The sequence below is a fragment of the Haemaphysalis longicornis genome, unplaced genomic scaffold, assembly GCF_048455015.1.
Source record: "Haemaphysalis longicornis isolate Haplotype H1 unplaced genomic scaffold, Haemaphysalis longicornis Haplotype H1 scaffold_1, whole genome shotgun sequence".
NCBI classification, from domain to species: Eukaryota; Metazoa; Arthropoda; class Arachnida; order Ixodida; family Ixodidae; genus Haemaphysalis; species Haemaphysalis longicornis.
In genome coordinates, this window is record NW_027526203.1 from 310,824,182 (window position 1) to 310,845,694 (window position 21,513).

The 21,513-nt window shown below is 49.1% G+C and overlaps 1 protein-coding gene across 1 annotated transcript; it reads right to left on the reverse strand.

Moving 5' to 3' along the window:
• Positions 1-481: 481 nt before the first annotated feature.
• LOC144159407 (uncharacterized) lies at positions 482-7,621 on the reverse strand. The gene is made up of 2 exons (XM_077690879.1): positions 7,595-7,621; positions 482-874 (listed from the first exon to the last, which is right to left on the reverse strand). Exons 1-2 carry the CDS (start codon positions 7,619-7,621, stop codon positions 482-484), a joined length of 420 nt encoding a protein of 139 aa, XP_077547005.1.
• Positions 7,622-21,513: the final 13,892 nt, after the last annotated feature.

The window sequence follows — 21,513 nt, forward strand, 5'->3', positions numbered from 1 at the left end:
CGTCTGTCAGCGCGTTGTAAACTATACGCAGCCGGCAAATTATAACCTAAAAAACAATTGCGGTATCTACAGATTTTACATTCCGATATGTTCGGCTTGACCAAATGACGTTTATTTCTCGATTATTTGGAAGAACGGTTCAAAGAGACCTTATGACATAATGCACAGGAGTAATTTGGCTAGAATTTTGTTGGCGGCGTTAACATCGTGGACACAGGTGTAAAAAGAACAGTTTTTGCGCCATGTTTTAAAAGCTCCAAGTTCATAAAAACACTTCTTGCCTGTAATTTACCGCAGCCAAGACTCATAAAAAGCTCGAGTAAAACTTGGTATCGGAGTAGTTGGTCTGGTTGTCCCCGCAATTTGTTTTTGTTTTGGTGTATGTTTTGGTGTACAGTTAGACCGCACCGCAACCCCTCAACAACATCAGAAGCGTTTACCGAACAAGGGTTTTTCACAGCGTAACTCACCCCGAACCCTATTAACCCTTGAGGGCGTAGTCAAGAGCACCGCCGGAGCCGAGGCCCCCATAGCCGAGGCCTCCTCCTCCAAGGGCCAGGCCTCCAAGGCCTACGCCACCCCCGAGTCCACTGTGGGCGACGACCGCGCCTCCACCGTGCACCTTGCTCACGTGGTGCACCGTCTTGACCAGGAAGGAGGGTCCGGCCACAGTCTTGGTGAACAGCGGACCGGGTGCCAGGAGAGCGACCGAGCTGCCCACTCCGACGCCGCCGAGGCCGACTCCTCCTAGGCCAAGTCCACCGCCGCCCAGGGCAAGTCCACCTCCGTAGCCGAGGCCTCCACCTCCGAGGCCTACACCGAGGGCTCCAGCGCTGGCGGCTGCCACAAGGGCGAGGGCAACGAGGGCGAACACCTGCGTGCACCATTCCCTTGTGCTGAAGAAGCGGCCAGCATTTTATGCGCACGAGAAACTTGCAAGGCAAAGGACACCTGTAGCTCTGTCGTTCATTCATCCTTTTACTGCTTATAGTGCACGGCGAATTGAAACGACCCAGTATTCATGTCCCCTCCACCCACTATTCCTAGCATCGCAGTGTTCTTCCTAATGTCGGAAAGACCAAAGAATTCTCAGTGTTATTCGGTTGTGTAGCAGAAATGCTACATGACACCGCCACTTACCACATTCAATTGTCAGATACGCTGAATGTTTGAAATCAAGCTGTACATAGCTGCTTTCGATTCGTGTTAACTTCATTAATTACTTAGAGCAGGTTCTGTCCAAGATTATTGTTCAAAGCTGTGAATAAATGGCAGATTTATATTGAAACTTTCTGTAGAAACCTAGAAAAGTATATTTTCGAAGAATGTTGCCGACAAGGGTTCCCAGAAGCGTTGATCGAGGACTGAAGCAACGTTTCATGGCCCTTTTCAGCATCAAAGTACTTCGGTATTTACTCTCAACGAGGTTTATATGAGCGTCATTTATGATGAAATCTGAAATCTTTAAAAGTTTTAAAGAATCGCAACTGCGTTGAGGCCATCGTTGGCCCAAAGCTATAGCTCTTTCGACTAATCGTTTTTGCCTGATAGTCCAATAAATAATACTGGGCAAGTCTGGCGAGAAATCACATAACTACTAATATACGGCGGCGACAACTTTCTTCAACAGTCTTTGAACGTAACTTAAGTTTAGCGGGTCTGAATTAGTAGCCAACAATATCACTTAGGCCTCATGGACGTATAAGTCGTCTAAACGGTACTCACGAAAGCCTTCATGACTGAATCGGTCGACTGGAAGCGAGCAACTTGCCGTTTGGATGGTGTCCGGCCTCTTATATACGTGAAGTCTCAGTCTCATGTCACGTACCTTGCTAGCGCTATCGCACATTGTGAATGAACGGCGCGTCCGTTCCGAATCTCGCTGGGTCCGGCAAACAGTTCCGGAAGGGATATTCGGCTTCTGATGTGCGATATTTCGCACGGAATCTACAGCCGCAGAGCGGCGAAATGGTTGCGCAATGAGGGGGTGAGGAAGGAAACGCTCCGATGAGCGGAAAGATGCGACGGCCAGACACGTTCCCTTACTTTTACGAACGAGCGCGTTCGAGCCAGGGGCTAATAATTCCCGCCCGCCGATAGCTGTCCGCCGTGAAACCAAACTTGTACATTGCTGTTTCAGCCTGCGTCCTACGGAAGAAACATAATCACAAACGGGGCCCGGGAGCACTCACAGTCTGCCACAACTGAAGGATAATTAGAATTGGGTAGCAGACGCAGACCTTATTTCCATGTCAGTTGCTGCAAAACACTTTATTCGTCAAGTGAGGGTTCACCCGTGTGGGTATCGCATCCGAACTTTTCTAACATCAGCTGACTCCTTTAATCCGCATGAAAAAAAAAATACTGCTCATGATGTGACTCTACCCCTAGGCCATCAGGCCCGAACTTGGCTCCTCATATTAGCACCCGAGCTGGTGTAATCCAATGGCGATGGTAGGACGTTTCGGTTATCGCACATTCTATTCCCCGCTAGCCGTATTTCACGTTGTATACAGTGTAAATTCTAGTTTTTTGCTCCCTTCCCATGACAATATAGCGCGCACATGTAAATTCCTTCGCGTAACACTTCCAATCAATGGGCAGGAGTTTCCTTGTGGGATGCTATCAAGGAGAAGGAGGAAGGATAAACTTTATTTGCACCAAATTTATGGACACATGCTTGGGCGGTCGCTGCCTGCCGGGGCCTTTCGACCAGCCGCAGTTGATCGCTGGTGTACGGGCTGGCTAGCATGCCATGCCACTGCTCATGGTTGGGGTAGAGGATGGCAGGTGTGGGGGGGGGGGGGGGGAGTGTTAGGTAGACGGAGTGAGGGAGGACATCCGGATCATGTGGTTGAATGTTCAGGGTTGGGGGCAGAACTTGGAGGCGACGGATCAGGAGGTGGTGTGGATTGGGGGAGGTGGGTACCGTGCGGGTATGTGTTGGTTTGAAGGCAGCGGTAAGTGGTGGCTTCTTGATTGATTGATATTGTAGGGTTTAATGCGCCGATACAACGCAAAGGATGAGTCGCGCCGTAGTGGAGGGCTCCGGATTAATTTTGACCACCTAGGGATCTTTATCGTGGTCTTAAATCTCGTACACACGGGCGTTTTTACTTTTCGCCTCCATTAGAAAAGCGGCCACCGCGGCCGGGAATGGTGGCTTCTTCCTTAGTCAATCTGTCGTGGAGCAGTTAAAGTGCGGCTTTCGAGGCGGTAGTGTTGGAGGATATCTTTGTATTCTTGAGGCACAGAATGATACTTTTCCGTTGGACGCCGGAGTGTTGGAGGGGAACCCTCGGCTGATGTGAGCACGGGCAGCAGTATGAGCTGCCTCATTCCCCTTCAGAGACTCATGTCCCGGAATCCAGAGAATGTAGAGCTCAGGGAAGTTCAGGATGGATTTTAGGATGCGGAGGGCTAAGAGAGAAATGCGACCAGCGGCGTAATGGCGGCAGGCAGTTTGGGAATCTGTAAAAATAGTGATAAAGTCTTGAGCTGTAGTGACTTCGAGGGCTATTGGAATTTCTTCACCAATTGTGGAGTCTGCCGATTACTGTTGCGTAATTCAACTCATTTCCTTGGTGGTGTACGGTGGAAACCGCGAAAGGTAGTTTAGTGTCATGTTTGGCTTCGTAAACGTAGCGGATATCTCGGGGTATTAACTCCCAGTATCTTGCGAAGCATTCGGATGCGGGCTTCTTGAGGACCCTGGTTATGAACGGGTTGCATATTTTTGGGGATTGGGACGACGGAGGTATAAGGGCGTAGTTCCAGGGGGAAACTACAACACCAGGGAATTGTAGGTGTCCGGAAGTTGGTAGCCGAGGCGACGGTGGAGGTGACAGCCAGTGTGTGTGTTGTTGGGAATCAGCCATCCCAGCACTGTCACCACTGTTGGGACTGGGCCATCTCACCCCAGCCAACGCTGCGGCGACTGGCCATCCGAACGCAGTCACCGGCGTAGCGACGTTGCCTTGCTCCGTCCGCTATCGACGAGGCGCAGAGCAAAGCGATGAAGTTCTCGAGCCGACGAAAAGTTGAAGCAACATTTATATACAGTATGTACAAGGGTAACTACAGGATAACATGGCTCGCACAAACGCGACAGCACGTCTCAACTCGGTGCCAACAAAAAGTGCCGCGCTCTCTGTGCTTACGGCCGGGTTTTATACCCCCGGGAGTCCATTGCAGCCAACGTTACTAGCCGCGAGTGGTTTGAATCGCTCCAATCAGGGCTCTCGCTGCCGAAGTTTGAATCCGACGAATGGAGGCGAAGCGATTGCGTCAGCCAAAGCTGCCGCCTCCAGGTGTGTAGCGGCGTGTCTGCCGCGGGCCGTTACTCCGAGGCATGATTCGGCCCAGCCGTTGAGAAGGCAAAATGAAAGGCGACTCGGCGTTGCGTGCAAGTTGGGGCATGTCTGGTGCAGGCGGTTTGGTCGAGGCGCGAATCATCCCCGCAGTCGGAGTGTTGTCCCGTGCAGCGAATTTGGGCTGGGCGCTCTGTCACAACAGCGTGTGAGCTTGAGCCGTACAATTGGATTAACATAATGGGCCTCGCGAAGTTCGTAGCAGGTGTTATAAATTACCATCTGAAGAAATTAGGCAGTTGAAGTGGTCGCGCGGGGGGAGCCCTAGTGCTAATTTATACGCTTGGCGGGTGATTATGTCGAATGTTTGGATTTCGCTATTTTTGATGGGATAATTAGTAGGGCTTGGATAAAACGTAGAAGGTCGTTTTCTTTCCGTCCTTGTCGACATTTAGCAATGTGTCTTGAGATTCTATGAAGATGTTTTTTAGTGTCAGGAGTAGAAACAATCCCCTCAGAGGGGGTACGTGAAAATGACCCTTAATGAAGACGAATACCGGGAATCTGAATCTAGCACATAAAAACGGACCAATTGTGTAACGCCCGTCTGTAAACGTGGGCGCAACTTCGAATAGGTAGACAGCCCAAACCTCAAGTGCCGCAACGACACGCGGGGCAAACTTAATCCAAGAGTGAGCGCTGGAGGGAAGGTCGAGAAGAGCGAGGAAGGAGCTCCAGGAGCAGACGGCAAGGTTTGCGAAGAGTAAGCCAGGGGTGACGTTGCCGGGATATCCACGTTGCGACTCAAGCCTGGGCAGTATATAGTGTACCGACGGCGCAGTGATCCATCATGCTTGTGGAACTCCCAACCCAGGCTTTGGCGGCCTCAGCAGTGACTAGTGAGTGCCTTCGAGGTAGGTAGCGCCGTCGCACCTCCGACCTACGTTTCGACGGCCCCAACGACGACGCTCCAGAAACCAGGCGCTGCCTACCACGGTTAACGGCTACAACGGGATTAGCCATGCAGGTTCGACTATCCGAACTACAGCCCCGGTTCGCCGTCGGCACTTCTACACCGCAAGCATGGCTATGCTACAGCCCGTCAGACGGTCACGAGATTAACGACGTGTCAACATCACCGCCCGAGGAGTGACTTGGTAGGCCTGCTTAGACCTTTACAGTGGTAGTTGGTATAAACATTAGTAAAGGACAGTGAGTTTGTTTAGGGGTTCATTGTTACCTTTCTTTTGCTAGAAGTTTGTCTTGGTTCGCGTAGTTTTGTGGGTTCTGTTGTTTTGGCTGGGTGGGGATTCAAGTCGGTAGGGATTCAAGTCCGTAGGGTCTCAAGTCCGTAGGGATTCAAGTCCGTAGGGATTCAAGTCCGTAGGGATTCAAGTTTTGAGTGTGATTATGTTTACTTCGGGATGTTCTAGACAGTGGTAAATTTGTCCATTGCACCAACGCATCTATGTCCACCCTTTTCTGCCGCCGTGACGGTACGTGACATGAGTTTCAGATCAGATTATGGGATTTAACGCGCCGGAACTACACCTGGGCTATGAGGCGCACCGTAGTGGAGGGCTGCTGATTAATTTTGACCACCTGTGCCAAAATCTCGTACACACGGGCGTTGTTGCTTTTCGCCAGAGAAGTACTGTCCTAATCATCAAAGTGTCAATGAGGCACTTGTAGGTACTCACAAGAGGCATCTAACTAGGATATTTTCAGCGACAACTAATTGCGTACACATTTTATCGGACTCATAAAGAAACCCCACGAAATATGAAAAATACCACGTGACCGCGCTCCTGCGCGCATCATAAACCGACGCCCACAAATAGGTTAGTTGAAAGCAGGTGCTTTGCCTGTTGAACGCCCGAAGAGACAGCGCATCAGGTTGATAATCGCCCGCATAGAAGAAGCAGCAACAGCACGTTTCTCGGGGCGCGCGTGGCAGATAACATAGAGTTAATCAACCAGATTTAGGGGAAATCCTCAAGGTGGAGTACGTTTCTGCGAAGAAAAGTTTGACATCCACCTCAATCCAGCCATACGGCTACAAATGAAAGCTATACAGCTTTCTCAGAAACTTCGCAGTTCCAGAAAAATTCGTCCTGGTCCAGGATTCGAACCAGGGACCACCACTTAACCGGAGCAGTCACTCTACCAACTGAACTAACCAGGAGGCGAGTCATTTGTAGTGCGAGAGCGCACTGATCAACAACTAGAAGTAAAGGACAGGTGTAATGCGACCACATTAGGCGAAATCCCCAAGGTGGAGTAAGTTTCTGCGAAGAAAAGTTTGTATAGCTTTCATTTGTAGCCGTACGGCTGCATTCAGGTGGATGTCAAACTTTTCTTCGCAGATAACATAGAGTTTAAACTGTGAAACAGCGCTTTAAACGAGGACAGCGAGAGCAGAAGACACAGACACGAGCGCTAACCTAATTTAACCTAACAGCGCTCATGTCTTGTCTGTCTTCTGCTCTTGCTCTCCTCGTTTAAAGCGCTGTTTCACAGTTTAATTATGAACCAACTAGCCCAAACCCAAACTTTAGTTAAACATAGAATTTCTTAGTAAGTATACTAAGTATGGTGGCGTTTCTCCAGGCTATGGACATTCTTTAAAGCCTTATAAAGATTCGCTTTAAAAGGCCTCTCAAAACCGAATATATATTGTGGCGAAAGGGTTATATCTCTCATTCTAAGATTACCTTGAATGACCACGGCGGCGGTCGACACGAACGGTATAAAAACCTAACGAAGGCCAGAAGCAAACCAGAGCATGCTAGCCGTGTTTAAGAGACCATTAATGATTCAATAGTTATTGAGAGTAGTGACTAATAAGGTGTAATAAAGTGAATTAAGATAAATTAACATTCATTAAGATGGACTGAGATCAATTAAGACGGTACAATATCGTGGCTGCTGTGTCGACGGGTGGACGTGTTTATAAAAGGCAGCCTTCAGCATAGTTCGCCAGGCGTGTGTTATCAAAGCACGTACGAATGCTTAAGTGCCCCGAGAAAATTGTGTTGAACTCCCTGTTGCTCACCATTAGTGTTCTAACCATTGAAGCAATACTTCTTCCTGTGGTACTTTTTCGCGTGTGCTTATTGTATTCTTAGCACAACCTCAGCGAAAGACTGTTTGTTTAGTAGGCCGTCCAAGCTCTGGTTTCGTTAACACATAATTCGCGTGAAGATTTCGTGTGAAGGTTTCAAGACTGGCCGGCTGCCGCTCATATAAAATAAGATATTTGTTAGGCTTTCGAAGATGCTCACCAGCACGATGCTCGTGTGATTTAACATGGCTAGACTGTTTTTAAGCTGAGCTCAATACATGTGCAAGCATGTCAAAAACGTGTTACACATGTTTTATCCTTTCTCTTTCTCCTGCTTCTCATTCAGAAGGACGGCGTTTAGAAAGAAATCAACGTATAATGCGCTATCAGTCGCTGAAGCACAATTTACTGCATACCAAGATTAGCAGGATAAAAGCTATGACATTAGGCTGCAATTGCATGGAAAAATTATGAACTTACTTTGATCTTACTTTTTCATTAAACAAACAGAAATTGACGCGCACATTAGAGCACCGCACTAGCTCGGGCTTGCCTAATTCCGACCTGCGGGACGGGCAAGGCCTGGGTATACCCCTGCTACACTGTCGTATCGAATGTCTTCGAACCGAATGTCATTCGACTCAAATACGAATGTTATGCTGCTACCAAGGTTTTTCAACGTTATTCAGTTAGAATGTACTTCGACCTCGTTCGAGCCGAAGTCCCGCCGTGAACGACATTCGATGCCCTCAAATGCATTCTAGGTGCAGATGTTTGTACCCTTGTCCCAGTTCCTTCACGAAAATTTAGAAACATTTTGTATAGAAAACAGAATCATGAGTTAACATGAACAATTGTCTAACTGGACCATCGCATCATTGATTTTGAAACTTATATTACTGTTGCAAACTTTACTGATATTGTACTCACTATCCCGGCAAGCGAATAGCAAACGCTTTGAAAGTGGTTCGCCAATTGTGAAAACACAAACATTCAGTGCCCTTCCCCTTTGTGAAGAAGGATGACCAGTGAAGCTGTGGTCACCCTTCGATATTATAATTGGATATTAGAATTCGATATTAGAATTATCGTTGAGTTCCAGTAAAAGACCAGTTACAGCCGTTTTCTGTAACCATACACCCTTCGTAGATTGACATGTATTGACAGCAGACAGTAATTCTGTAACATTTATAACTTCACTGTGAGCTAACTAACTATGGCGAGTAAATATAACCCGGCGTAATGGTAGATTCATCTTAGCGGCTAATTGTCATAGAATTTGTTTGGAGCTGCTTTCGATAACACAAGGGTTTGAGCCGTTTTCTGTAATCATACTCCCGCCACAGATGGCAATGCTTCACTGTGCAACCCACAATGTGTAAAAGCCAGCTTACAACGAACAGAACCCCAACAGTCGGCTTCTCCTCTAAACATAGATGCACTGCTATGAAAATATTACTTCAGGATCAATATAAGCCGTCTTATATCAACATTAGCGGTAGTACCCGGCGATGCCACAGTGGGTTACTATACTAATGACATTAAAGGGACACAAGTGATTTGTAAACATTGTGGGATTACTTGCGCAAATTGAAGTCTGACGTCCCTAGGCCATGTTACGACCACTCCGGGTGACTTTACGCGACTTCATTTAATAGAAAAATGAATTCGAAAGTACTATCCTCCTCTCTACGCCCCCTGCCGCTTTCCTATTACGTTTAGTGTGACGCTTACTCTAGGAGACTTGGCTTGATGGCGTGGCTCGCCGACCCTCCGACAAAGTCAGTCGGCCGGCCACCGGCGGGTCGTTGCAGTTCTTTCGATTAGTTAAAACTAATCCGCGAAAAGATTTGTGCCCGGAAAAATGTCACTTTAGTTGGTTAGTTTGTATACTGTATGAAGATTAGTAAAGTCTATGAAGTCGAAGTAGCTCCGCACAAGCGCACATGTGACGCTTCGCTGTTTTTGCTTCCCCGGAGCTGTAAGCTGCATATGCCTGTCTGTGCGACTCGTACGCTAGTAGAGATTCTAGGGCCAATTAAAGGCGCGAAAAGAGACAGAGAAGTAAATATAGGTAATAAGGAAATAAATGATCTGAAACGTTTATTTTAAATCATAAGCCAAGTGGCGGGAAGCACATTTCACACAGGGTGAACCAGCGTAGCAGTCAGCAGCACGACCACAACTTTGCGGTCGCTTTTCCTGCCTAAGAGATGCGCTCGCTAGTCATAAAATATTCGTGGGGATTTGGGGGACGCTCACTGCACAAGCGTTCTTCAACAAATGCGCATCTAAGCTGTTGAGAATGCTGAAAAAAAATGGATGCCGTTTGCATTGCGAAAATGGATGTCCAGAAAAGCTGTTGCAAACAACTACACATGCTGATGGGGGAGGGTATGAAATGTTCCTCGTTGTCTCGGCGGGCTTGTCGCTTGCACTCGGCTTCTCTGGCGGCAAATGCTGGGTCCTGACACATGCGCTCGGCCTCTCGGGCGAGAACTGCTGGGTGACTGGGTCTTGCCTAGCCTGACGCGTGCGCTAGCTAGCTCTCGAATTACGTCAACACCCCTCCTCTTTCGAGAGCAGCTGCAAACTTAATCTTTACCAGAACGCATGGCGGGCGGCGGTCCCATTGATTCCGGGCGCCTTGCCATCCATCATGCCGTTTCGATGCTCGCTTTGTGTTTTTTTTTTACACGAATACTGAGCTCTATGCTGCACGCCTAATTAGCCTGACGCATGCGTTCGGCGTCTCGGGCGATAACTGCTCGTTCCTGCCTGGGTTTTTTGTTTATGGCATGAAATATTCTGACCAACGAGAGGCTGACAGCTTCGCTGTAAGAATATAAACGGCCTATACGATATATACTTATTAGATGCGACGCTGAGAGGAGCATCTCTTGCCGGCGGCCCTGTCCTACCTGCGTCGTTGTCGTCCGCGTCCGCACAGCTGCGTCTCTCCTCCGCTCGCCTCCTCTGCTCTCTCCGATAGCGCCGATAGCGAACACTCTCTCCCAACAACTGCGCGCGGCGCAAGCGCGCTGTGCGCATGTGCAGCGCCCTGTCTCTCCGCGGTCTCCTCTCCTTCGGGCGCGCTGCACTCCGGCAGCTGCTCTGCACGCTGCGCTGCCGGAGTGCCGTGCTCCGGCCGGTCTCTCAGTCGACGGTCATCCGCGCTACGCTTGCTCTCTCTCTCTCTCTCTCTCTCTCTCTCTCTCTCTCTCTCTCTCTCTCTCTCTCTCTCTCTCTCTCTCTCTCTCTCTCTCTCTCTCTCTCTCTCTCTCTCTCGCATTACCCGACGATTGCTCACGCAATTCTAGTAATCGACCCAACGGAAACGCACAATGGAACCCCCTTCAGCGTCGCATCACACCAGGGTTGCCGCGAGGGGAGGTGGGCGTAATTTTTTCCTCCACGTGACGCCCCTGGGGTTATGGCTAAGTCGTCTTAAGCACTGGACGTAGTGCGTCGCAATGAGCAGGTTCGAATTCGCGCGTACAAATGTTGTTTAGCTGATTCCTTTTTATTTAGGTAATGTTTTTTATACTGCATTCATCATATTTGTACTGCAACGTTTATTGCTCCACGAGCGAATGACTGACACTGATACGCTGGCGAGTTCTCGTTGGCGTGGTGTTGACATAAGCACGGACAAGCTAGCAGGCACAGTGCTGAATCAGCCGACTGTAGGCCTGGTGCGAACGCGCCTCTTACGATACAGGGACGAGCCAGGTAAGCTCCAAAAGTAAAGACGAATTGCCTCGCAGTGGAGCGTATCCGATGGCGGAGAGGGCGCTCAGGCACGGCTTATGCCTCAGCTTGTGAACGTTACGATTCTAAGCGCTGCTGGCTGGCTTGTCGATCTTATTCTAAATTCGACAACGTGGCAGAAGCGCAGTATGCCGATTCCTGAGATATCGAGAATGCCCAACCAACGATAACGTAGGATGCCGAGCATGTTGTTGCATGGAACCGAAACCTTTCAACTCCAATCTTGAACATCGTCCAATTACATCGCAAGAAGAATACACGTTACTGCTGTTAGTTATTGCGGCCACCGCAAATTTCGCATGGTATTTTTTTCTTCTTCAGGCTTTATAAATTAAATGCTACTTTATCGACCAGATAAACGACGAAAATAGTGTTTGTTTTCACTAGTCCACGCGATGTAGACAAAAACATAAGTTTAACAAATTACCTTCGGTGTCCCTTTAATAGGTATACCACGCGTTTAGTTATTTCTTCCTTGCCATAATTACCTCCGGCCATAATTACCTCACCGCGGAGTTGTACACCGTTAGGAACTCCCGCCTGCTATCAGTACTTGGGCTCCTGCCGCAGGCATGTGGTTATGAGAAAAGGCGAAACTCGTGTTTTATTGCAACTATCTTGAAATAAATTGCACCAAGATAGTGTACTCAAACGACTTCTCGTGGGCGCGTGCCTCGTGGTAACCGCCGAATCCCCGGTTCTCGCAGTTGCTTTAGCAAAAAAAAAGAAGAGAGAGAAAGACTCCAGGGCTGATGCTGAAGCTGAAACGACAGCCTGCTTGGGAGAGATCACCACGGCCGCCGAATTCTCTAGAAGTCATTATGGATATTTGGAGACATGGCCACGAGTGTGCCAATCCTTCCCGAGACGGCTTGCAGATCCCGCCGCTGCTGCCTCTAGTCGATTACGAAGAGCTGGTGAAAGTCTACAATGCTGAGGATGACTTTGCATCCACCACTCGACGCGAAGAAGACGAAGACCTCTTCGATGCATATGACGACGGTTAGTAACACCGCGACAAAAAAAATAAACAATGATAATGAAACTTACATATGTGTGCGGCAATGCTCACCTGCAAGAGATTCGCCACTGAAGTCTTGCGCGTGACTGCAAGCTTCCCTGAGTTTTTATATATTAGACAGAAAGGCCGAAGTACTTTTATTATTTTTATTACGTTTTAAAGTACGCTGAAGGTATGGCTCGCACATTTAGGATCCCGACGATACCAGTGGGCACCGCAAGGTGGTGCTATGCTGGTGTGCGGTTATTGTCTCCATCGCTTGGTTGCCGGAGATAATCTGCTGGATCCTAGCCATAGACAGCTTCGTTGTAAAAAAACTGTCAAGGGTATTCGTAACTAATAGTAAACACGGATAACGATGATTTTACTGCCACATAATTACCTATTATTGTATGTATAGCTGTACTAAATCAAACCGAAAGTATAGCTGTACTAAATGAAAACAAAAAAAGTAAAACCTGATGCCAGCAGTGTAAATGCCAAGTAGCGAGTAAATTTCAAATACTTCAATTGCTATCTAGACTGTAGTGGAGCACGACGGATTTCAAAAGGCATTCGAAGCCCCTTATTCGATTCGAATAACTTTCGATTCGAATGCGTTTGATACGCCAATGAAGCACGGGTATTATAGTAGCTTGGCGGACATTGGTCGGGCTTCGGTTTTCTTGTATCCGTCCGGGCTGGGCTACGGCCTTGAGATATTGTTCATACCATATTCAACCCGCTACACTCACGTGCCAATAGAACGGGTTACTGCTCCATCCACGGACGGACTTTGTGGAACGTCCCTTTGGAAGTGTACAAGCTTTACTAAAGCTAGCTCTACACACCCTCCTCGGCCACCTTCGTTTCTCCGCCATTTGCGTCGTGCAGATTTTAAGCAATCATAAAATGTCGGCGAACAAGAAGTCCCGTGTCTTTGAACCACGAGGGGTACTGCAGCGTGAGGCATTTGACAGCGAATGACGCAGTGTATGGGCTTTTAGTACGCGGTCGCCATCAAAGTCGAGTGCCATTGGGAACATTGATTTGGAGCTCAAGCTTATACGCCTCGTCACTCGGAAATGCATTTTGAGCAGAATAGTTATCTATAGCTTCCATTTTAGAGGTAAGTTGAGTCTCAGGTAGATAATAATGTATTCTCAAAGTTTTGCCGCTGCACGACTTACGTCGGCCGTGTCCACGTTCGCACTGCCTTGCGGGCGTTACAAGTTCTTGCGTACATTGGTCCCTCCTTCCCCACGTGGCAGTGGTACCGTCGTCAAGACAAATTGCCATTCTCCATTTTGAATTTCGCGCCTCTTCTGAAGTCGTAATGCGGATGCTGCGTAGAGTTCGCACTCAAGCTTCGCTGGTCGCCCTCGCTCCGCAGAGTGAAATGGCTCGTGATTTTTGCTTCAGTTTTCACTCGCGAAATATCCGGTTCGCTTTTGAGAGAGATACAAAGCCCTAAAGAATATTGAAAACGTTGTCCCCACTGATTGCGGGGCTTGCTACTTCAGAGTGGGGCGACAAAAAACGAAATAGGATAACGGAGGTAAAAAGGAAAAAAAACGCGGGAAGCTATATTTAAATAAAAATAAGGAGTCATTTCACTCACCCAACATGAACGACCTGATAACCTTCAGTCCGGACTATGCACGGCACATGTACGGCATCACACCGTGACGCTTGGTATGGCAGCGCACCAGTATTGCGAAGGCCCTGGGTTCGGGTACGTCCCACGCAGGGATCATGATTTTTCTGCACTTTCTTTCTCCCTTTCAAACACTTTATAAGTCTATATCTGTTTCAAGAAGATTAAACGACGAATGACTTCCTCTTTGCCTTCCACGGCGTTCTTGACTGCTTGCCTTCATTTCGGTTGTTTATTGAACGAGGCCCTCATTTCCAATTATGATTCACAATATATATATATATATATATATATATATATGAATATATATATATATATATATATATATATGTATATATGTATATATGTATATATGTATATGTATATATATGTATATATATATATATATATATATATTGAGAGAGTCGAGGACTCGTGAAGGAGAGCGGTTTATTCCAAGAGCCGAATCAGCCGATAACCGAGGAAGACCCCGTCAGGAAGCGGTGATGATGATGCCAGAAGCCGAGATGATGAAGATGAAGCGATGACGATAGGGCATCCTATCGGAGCACGGCGATTGTCCCAGCACAACAGATTGTCCCAAGACTGTAGATTCTCCTTGTGCTCACACTTATCTCCCCCCCTCTTCGAAAGCGGTCACCTGGCCGCTGTCGAGGTTGTGTCGGGCCGCTGGACATCAGGCTTGAGCCGCGAAACGTGGACGATTTCTGTTCCACGGCAGCGACGATCGGTAACGGCACTGTTTGGAGCCACGCGATAATTTACAGGAGACGTTTTCTCGAGCACTGTATAGGGTCCAATATACCGAGAAAGCCACTTTTCTGAAAGGCCAGGGTGACGCACAGGAGTCCATAACAAGACCGCGTCCCCAGGGTGAAACGTGACGTCGCGATGAGATTCATCGTACCGAGACTTGCGGGCGTTTTGGCTGGCTTCTGTGTTCATGCGGGCGAGACGGAGGCAGTAAGCGACACGGGAAGCGAATTGTTCAGGAACACTGGCCGTGCAGTCAACAGGTGCCGACAAGAAAGTTGAATCCAGAACGGAGGGAGGTGGGCGGCCATAGACAAGAAAATAGGGCGAAAAACCTGTGGTGCGCTGAACTGCGGAATTATATGCGTATGTTACGAACGGAAGTATTGTGTCCCAATTGCTGTGATCCGGTCGGATGTACAGAGAGAGCATGTCGGATAGGGTTCGATGAAAACGTTCAGTCAAACCATTCGTTTGAGGATGATAACTGGACGTAGTTTTGTGAACGGTGTCGGCGGCACGAAGAACTTCCGCAAGAGTAGCCGACAGAAATGTTTTTCCGCGGTCGCTCAGGAGAACTCGGGGAGGTCCGTGGCGCAAAAATATGGAGCGCAAAAAGAACTCGGCGACTTCCAAAGCGCAGCCAGTCCGAAGAGGGGCGGTTTCGGCATATCGGGTTAGATGATCAACGGCGGTCACAACCCAACGATGGCCAGCTGTGGAAATGGGCAAAGGACCATACAGGTCTATGCCGACGACTTCGAACGGTGCTGACGGACAAGGTAGCGGTTGCAGCATTCCAACCGGAGGTGACGTTGGCCGTTTACGGTGCTGGCAGGGCGCGCAGGAGGCGACGTATTTGGCGACACTGGTGGAAAGGCCAGGCCAAAAGAAACGGCTTTTGACGCGGTGGTAGGTCTTGTGGAAACCTAAATGTCCGGCAGTAGCGTCGTCATGAAAAACCCTCAGAATATGCTGCTGTAGAGATCGCGGGACGACGGCAACCCACTTGTCACCGGTAGGGTCGTAATTGTAATGGTATAGAACATCGTCGAAAAGTCGAAATTTTTGCAGCTGGCGGCGCAAGCGGTTGGTAAGTGGCTTCGTCGAACCGGTAAGTTGATCAATTAGGTTTCTGCAGTACCGGTCTGCACGTTGAAGGGACGGTAGATCTTCGATGCTGTCGGAATTGATTTCGTCCAAGGCTGCCATTGGGAAGAGGACTTGGGCCGCATTCGATGGCGAATCATCTTCTGGAGACACAGGGCAGCGGGAAAGGGCGTCCGCATCCATGTGCTTCTTGCCAGACTTGTATGTCACAGTAAAGTCGTATTCCTGTAACTTTAAAATCCAGCGACCAAGCCGTCCGTTTAGGTTTTTGAGCGATGAAAGCCAACAGAGAGCATGATGGTCAGTGACCACAGTGAAATGCCGTCCGTACAAGTACGGACGAAATTTCTGTACGGCCCAGACAACTGCAAGACATTCCTGCTCAGTGATTGAGTAGTTGCGTTCGGCAGGTGTCAATGTGCGACTTGCGTACGCCACAACGTTCTCCACAGAGGAGGCGTTGCGTTGTAACAACACCGCACCAAGACCATGTCCACTGGCGTCTGTGTGCAGTACAGTGGCTGCCGTTTCGTCAAAGTGATGCAGCACTGGCGCAGATGTTAGAGCATGCTTGAGCTTTTGAAAGGCGGCTTCGCAATCTTCAGACCACACAAATGGGGCAGCGGATGCAAGAATTTTATGGAGGGGTGAAGCAAGGGCAGCAAAGTTACGAATGAAACGCCGGAAATAGGAAGCTAAACCAAGGAAGCTGCGGAGGTCTTTTTGGCGGGTAGGGCGGGGAAAATTGTCTACAGCATTAATTTTGTCCGGGTCAGGGCGAATTCCGTCTTTGCTCACAACATGCCCGAGCACCTTGATGGACTTGCTCGCGAATCGGCATTTTTTGGTGTTTAGTTGAAGTCCGGCGTTGGCAAGACAGGTTAGGACTTCATCCAAGCGCTTGAGATGGTCGTCAAAAGTCGAGGAAAAAACGACGATATCGTCGAGGTAACACAGGCAGGTTCTCCATTTAAGGCCACGAAGGACAGTATCAATCATTCTCTCGAATGTGGCTGGAGCATTGCACAGCCCGAATGGCATCACGTTAAATTCGTAAAGACCATCGGGTGTGGCGAAAGCTGTTTTTTCTTTGTCTGCCTCGTGCATGGGAACCTGCCAGTACCCAGAGCGGAGGTCCAGGCTCGAGAAGTATTCAGCACCTTGTAAAGTGTCCAGGGCATCATCAATGCGAGGCATTGGATAGACGTCCTTGCGTGTTATTTTGTTCAGTGCCCTGTAGTCTACGCAAAATCGTACAGAACCGTCCTTTTTCTCTACCAAAACAACAGGAGAAGACCAGGGACTTGATGAAGGGCGAACAATATTTCTCTTGAGCATGTCATCGACGTTCTCCTGTATTATTTTCCGCTCAGACATAGACACACGGTATGGACGGCGACGAACGATACAGGATCCGTCTGTGTCGATACGATGTACCGCTGCTGATGTCTTCCCTAGGACAGAAGAGTACGCGTCAAAAGAACTCTGGTGTTTGGTCAGCAGAAGCAGCAATGCTTGCCTGTCCTCTGGCGGAAGGTCCGAACTTATGGCGGTGTTAAAAGCCGAAACTGGAGCGGGCGATGGGGAAACGTGGTCATCTGTCGAAATGGTTGACAGCGGAAGAACACAGGCTTCTTCATCGCCGAAAACCGAAGCGATGGTGGCACCTTGCGGCACTAAAATTGCTTCAGCAGATGTATTCACCGCGGCAACAAAAGCCGACCCACATGAAAAACGGACGAGACAGGTAGGTATGACCACTCCTTTGAGAATGAAATTGCCAGCTGGTGCAATCAACACGTCGCCATCGATGACTCTGTCGGACGACACGGAAAAAACGGTTTCTTTGCCTGGAAAGAGCACACAATCAGTTGTTGCGACCAGGCGGTCCGTTCCACTTTCCGACAAACTGGCAAGGCAAGGGTCAGTGATGTGAATGGTGGGTTGATTACAGGTGATGATTGCCGATGCTGATGACAGGAAATCCCAGCCCAAGATGACTTGATGTGCACATGGGGACAATACCGCGAACTGTATGTGGTGGCGAATGCCATCAATAAAAACACGCGCAGTGCATAGTCCAGATGGTCGAATCCTACCACCGTTGGCACTACGCAGAGCAGGACCATCATACGGCGTTGTCACCTTGCGTATCCGAGAGCACAAATCTGCGTGAATAACCGAAATGCTAGCCCCAGTGTCCACTAAAGCTTCAACCCAAACGCCTTCAATGAAAACCGTTAATGTGTTCGATGGTGACTCAGGGGGACTTTGAGATTTTTCCTGTGATGCAGTTTCCCCCCAGAAAACTGCTGCTTTCAGTTTTCCGGGTGTCTGTCAAAAACTTGTGATGCGGGTCGGAGAGGGGACGAAGACCGGCGGAAAGGCGAAGGCGAACGGTGTCTGGGAGAACGTGGACTCCGGGGCCGGTCATCTGAATCAACTGGGGGCGTAGCGCGAGGCGGAGGAGGCGAGTACACACGCTGGCGAGGGGCGTAGTTGAAGCGGTTATCTCGCTCGTATGGGGCGTAGCCGCGCCGCTCGTCCATCTGTCGTCGACGGCAAAAGCGAGAAATGTGCCCTCTGATGCCACAGTAGTAGCAGATGGGCCGGTCGCTAATAGGGCGCGGTGCTCGCCAAGTTGGATGGAAAGGCGGTGCGGCCGGAGGTGCAGAAAGGGCGGTCAAGTGGCCGTGCGAGGGTGGGGACACGATATGCTCCATGGGAACAGGTGATCGGGATACGGCCTCGGAGTAAGTTGGCATGTGAAGAGGAGCACTATGACATGGCTGCGGAAGAGTTGTCATGGACACCAGCTCCTCTCTGATTATGTCACGCAGCCCAGGCGCGCGACCGTGGGTGTTCTGAGCGCAGGGTGTGTCACGATGATGCAACTCTTCACGAATGATGTCGCGAATCAGAGTACGGAGTTCGGCATAGCCAGAGGGGCAGGCAGGCAAAGTGTCGTGTTGAATGCGGATGGACTGAAGATGGTCGAGCCGCTGGCAGATCGTTCGCACGTCAGCAATGGTAGTGGGGTTCTGAATCGCCATAGCATTAAAGGCAAAATGGGCGATCCCTTTCAGGATGTGCCGTACCTTCTCCGTTTCAGGCATGTCCTTGTTGAACCGGCGGCATAGCGCGAGGACATCTTCAATGTATGAAGCGTAAGTCTCCTCCGGGCCTTGCACACGGGCATCAAGTTTCTTTTTGGCTGCATCCGAGCAAGCAGAGGTCGTTCCGAAGATCTTACGTATTTCGTCCTTGAAGTTCGACCAATTAGAGAAACTGTCCTGGTTAAGGAACCATGTCTTCGCCACTTCATTCAGGGACCAGCCAACATTCTTCAGTTTGAATGTGTCGTCCCATCGGTTGAACGCGCTCACTCGCTCAAACTGGTCCAGCCATTCCTCAACGTCTTCGCCCCGAAGGCCAGCGAAAAAGGGCGGTTTGCGTTGGGGGGTGGTGATAGCAAAGGTGGGCTGGACGGGAACTGCAGCGTTGCTGCCCCCATTGCTGCTCTCGCGATCCATGGGGCTAGTTGGTAAGCGCCGACCTGATCGAAGCTCCAGCTGTGCGATTGGGAGAGGTAGACGGCAGGATCGAAGGCACCCTCCACCACTTGAGAGAGTCGAGGACTCGTGAAGGAGAGCGGTTTATTCCAAGAGCCGAATCAGCCGATAACCGAGGAAGACCCCGTCAGGAAGCGGTGATGATGATGCCAGAAGCCGAGATGATGAAGATGAAGCGATGACGATAGGGCATCCTATCGGAGCACGGCGATTGTCCCAGCACAACAGATTGTCCCAAGACTGTAGATTCTCCTTGTGCTCACAATATATATATATATATATATATATATATATATATATATATATATATATTGATTGTAGTGAGGAAGAGATACAAGTATTTCCTACCCTTTCAAGGAGATTGGCCATGATAATACAGCTTCAAGGAAGATGAAGAACCAGTGAACCGGACAGGGATCATCATCAGCCTGGACCGCGGGAAGAGCGCGTGAGAGCCAGCCGTCTCCCCGCTTGCTTCGGACTGCCTTCGCTGAGCGTCCTGCTGCCTTGCCTTCGCAAATAAACCCATCTTACAGTTTGGTGGTGGTGCGGGGTACGACTGCGGAGCTCCAGTCTCGAGGGTAGACGGGATGAGCTGAGGCGGAGAACCCGCACACTCCACCAAACTCCACCAAGGGTAGGAGATACTGGTATCTCTTCCTCACTACAATATATATATATATATATATATATATATATATATATATATATATATATATATATAGACAGAATAAGGGTTGGTAGTCGAGAAAAGCTCGGAAAGCAAAGGGGCGAATGCAGTAGGTCATAGAAACAGATGAAGAATTTTTTGATCAGAAAGAAAGTGGTGAAAAAATGCCCGCCGGGAGGGATCCGAACCCACGACCTCCAGAATACCGGTCTGATGCGATGACCACTACGCTACCGGCGGGGCTGTTTCCCCACCACTTTCTCGGGTATTTCTGTTAAGGTATTTTTTGTTTCCTGCACTTTTGGGGTGGTAGCCAGCGCCACTCGGATTACTCGGGGTGAAGGGGACCTTCTTTTTAACCTCCGGGCCGTGACTCGAGTGTCTACGACATGTCGAGAGTGGTCGACATGTCGACACGACCTTCAGAATACGCGTCTGCTGCAATAACCACTACGCTACCGGCGGGTCGGTGCTCCCTTCAACTTTCTTGGGTATTTATGTTACGTTAATTGTTATCTGCGCTTGACGGGGGCAGCCAGCGCTACTCCGACTACTCGGGCCGGAGGCTACCTTTTTTTTAGGCACCAAGCCGTGACTCGAGCGTGTAGGACATCTCGAGAGTGGTCGACCTACGTTGAACCCTCTTAAGCTACCTATGACACCAAGACTCCCAGAAAAGAGACCCTCGCTATGCATGTAGCGAATCAAATTGGGAAATCAGGAGCTCGTTGAATGAAGACATAAACAAGGGTAAGCAGTCGAGAACGCCAAGGAAGGCAAAGGAAAGTATGGTAGGTCATTTACTCTTCTTGAAACAGTTATGGTAGATTTTTTTAATGTTTGAAAAATAGAAACAAAGTGGGGAAAAACATGCTCGCTGGGTGGGATCCGAACTCACAACGTCCAGAATACCGGTCGTGGGTTCGGATCCGTCCCGGCGGCATGATTTTTCTCCACGTTCTTTCTATCTTTCAAACATTAAAAAAACTATATCTGTTCAAACAAAACTACATCTGAGGGACGGCGCTATGCGCGACACTTCAGGCCACACCGCAGGTGCGTTACCGAGAATGCGCGTCAGCCACTTCACCGTCTTTGGCTGCGGCATGGGTAGGCCGCCCTTCATCCGCTTCTCCGCGCGTTCTGGTAAAGCTCCGCGAAAGGAAAGGGTTTCGTTGTGGTCGGAAAATGGTTTTGCTTTTTGATTGCAATAGTTTTGAGTTTTGAATATTCGTAGAAGGGATTCGTTTTCGTTTTCACAGAGGTCAAGCTTCGCGTGCACGTCTGTTTTCAGAGGGGAGAAGTTGGTTGTACTTTTTATTTCATTTATTTGCGTTTGATCTTTGGCTTGCGCCTTTTTCTTTCAAGAGATAAAAAAACTCGCAGTAAGGACCCGAATTCAACTTTTCTTCCCAGCCTAACTGTTGGGGGGCCGTGTCAAGCTGTAATATACTTTGGGAAGTGGGAAAAAGACTCGCGCTACATGCTGAACGATATTTGCTTACAAGCTTACAACGGCCTACGTTTCACTATGAACGAACATGGGGCTGTCACCATGCAAACTAGACATCCATCTGCCCCTCGACATGACGGAGTTACCTGGAAA

Bases quoted from the DNA above. Each gene is read 5' to 3' on its own strand.
- LOC144159407 (XM_077690879.1), bottom strand. From the start codon at position 7,621: ATGTTAAATCACACGAGCATCGTGCTG. The intron at 875-7,594 runs GTGAGCATCTTC...TGGTGCACGCAG, and splicing joins ATCACACGAGCATCGTGCTG to GTGTTCGCCCTCGTTGCCCT.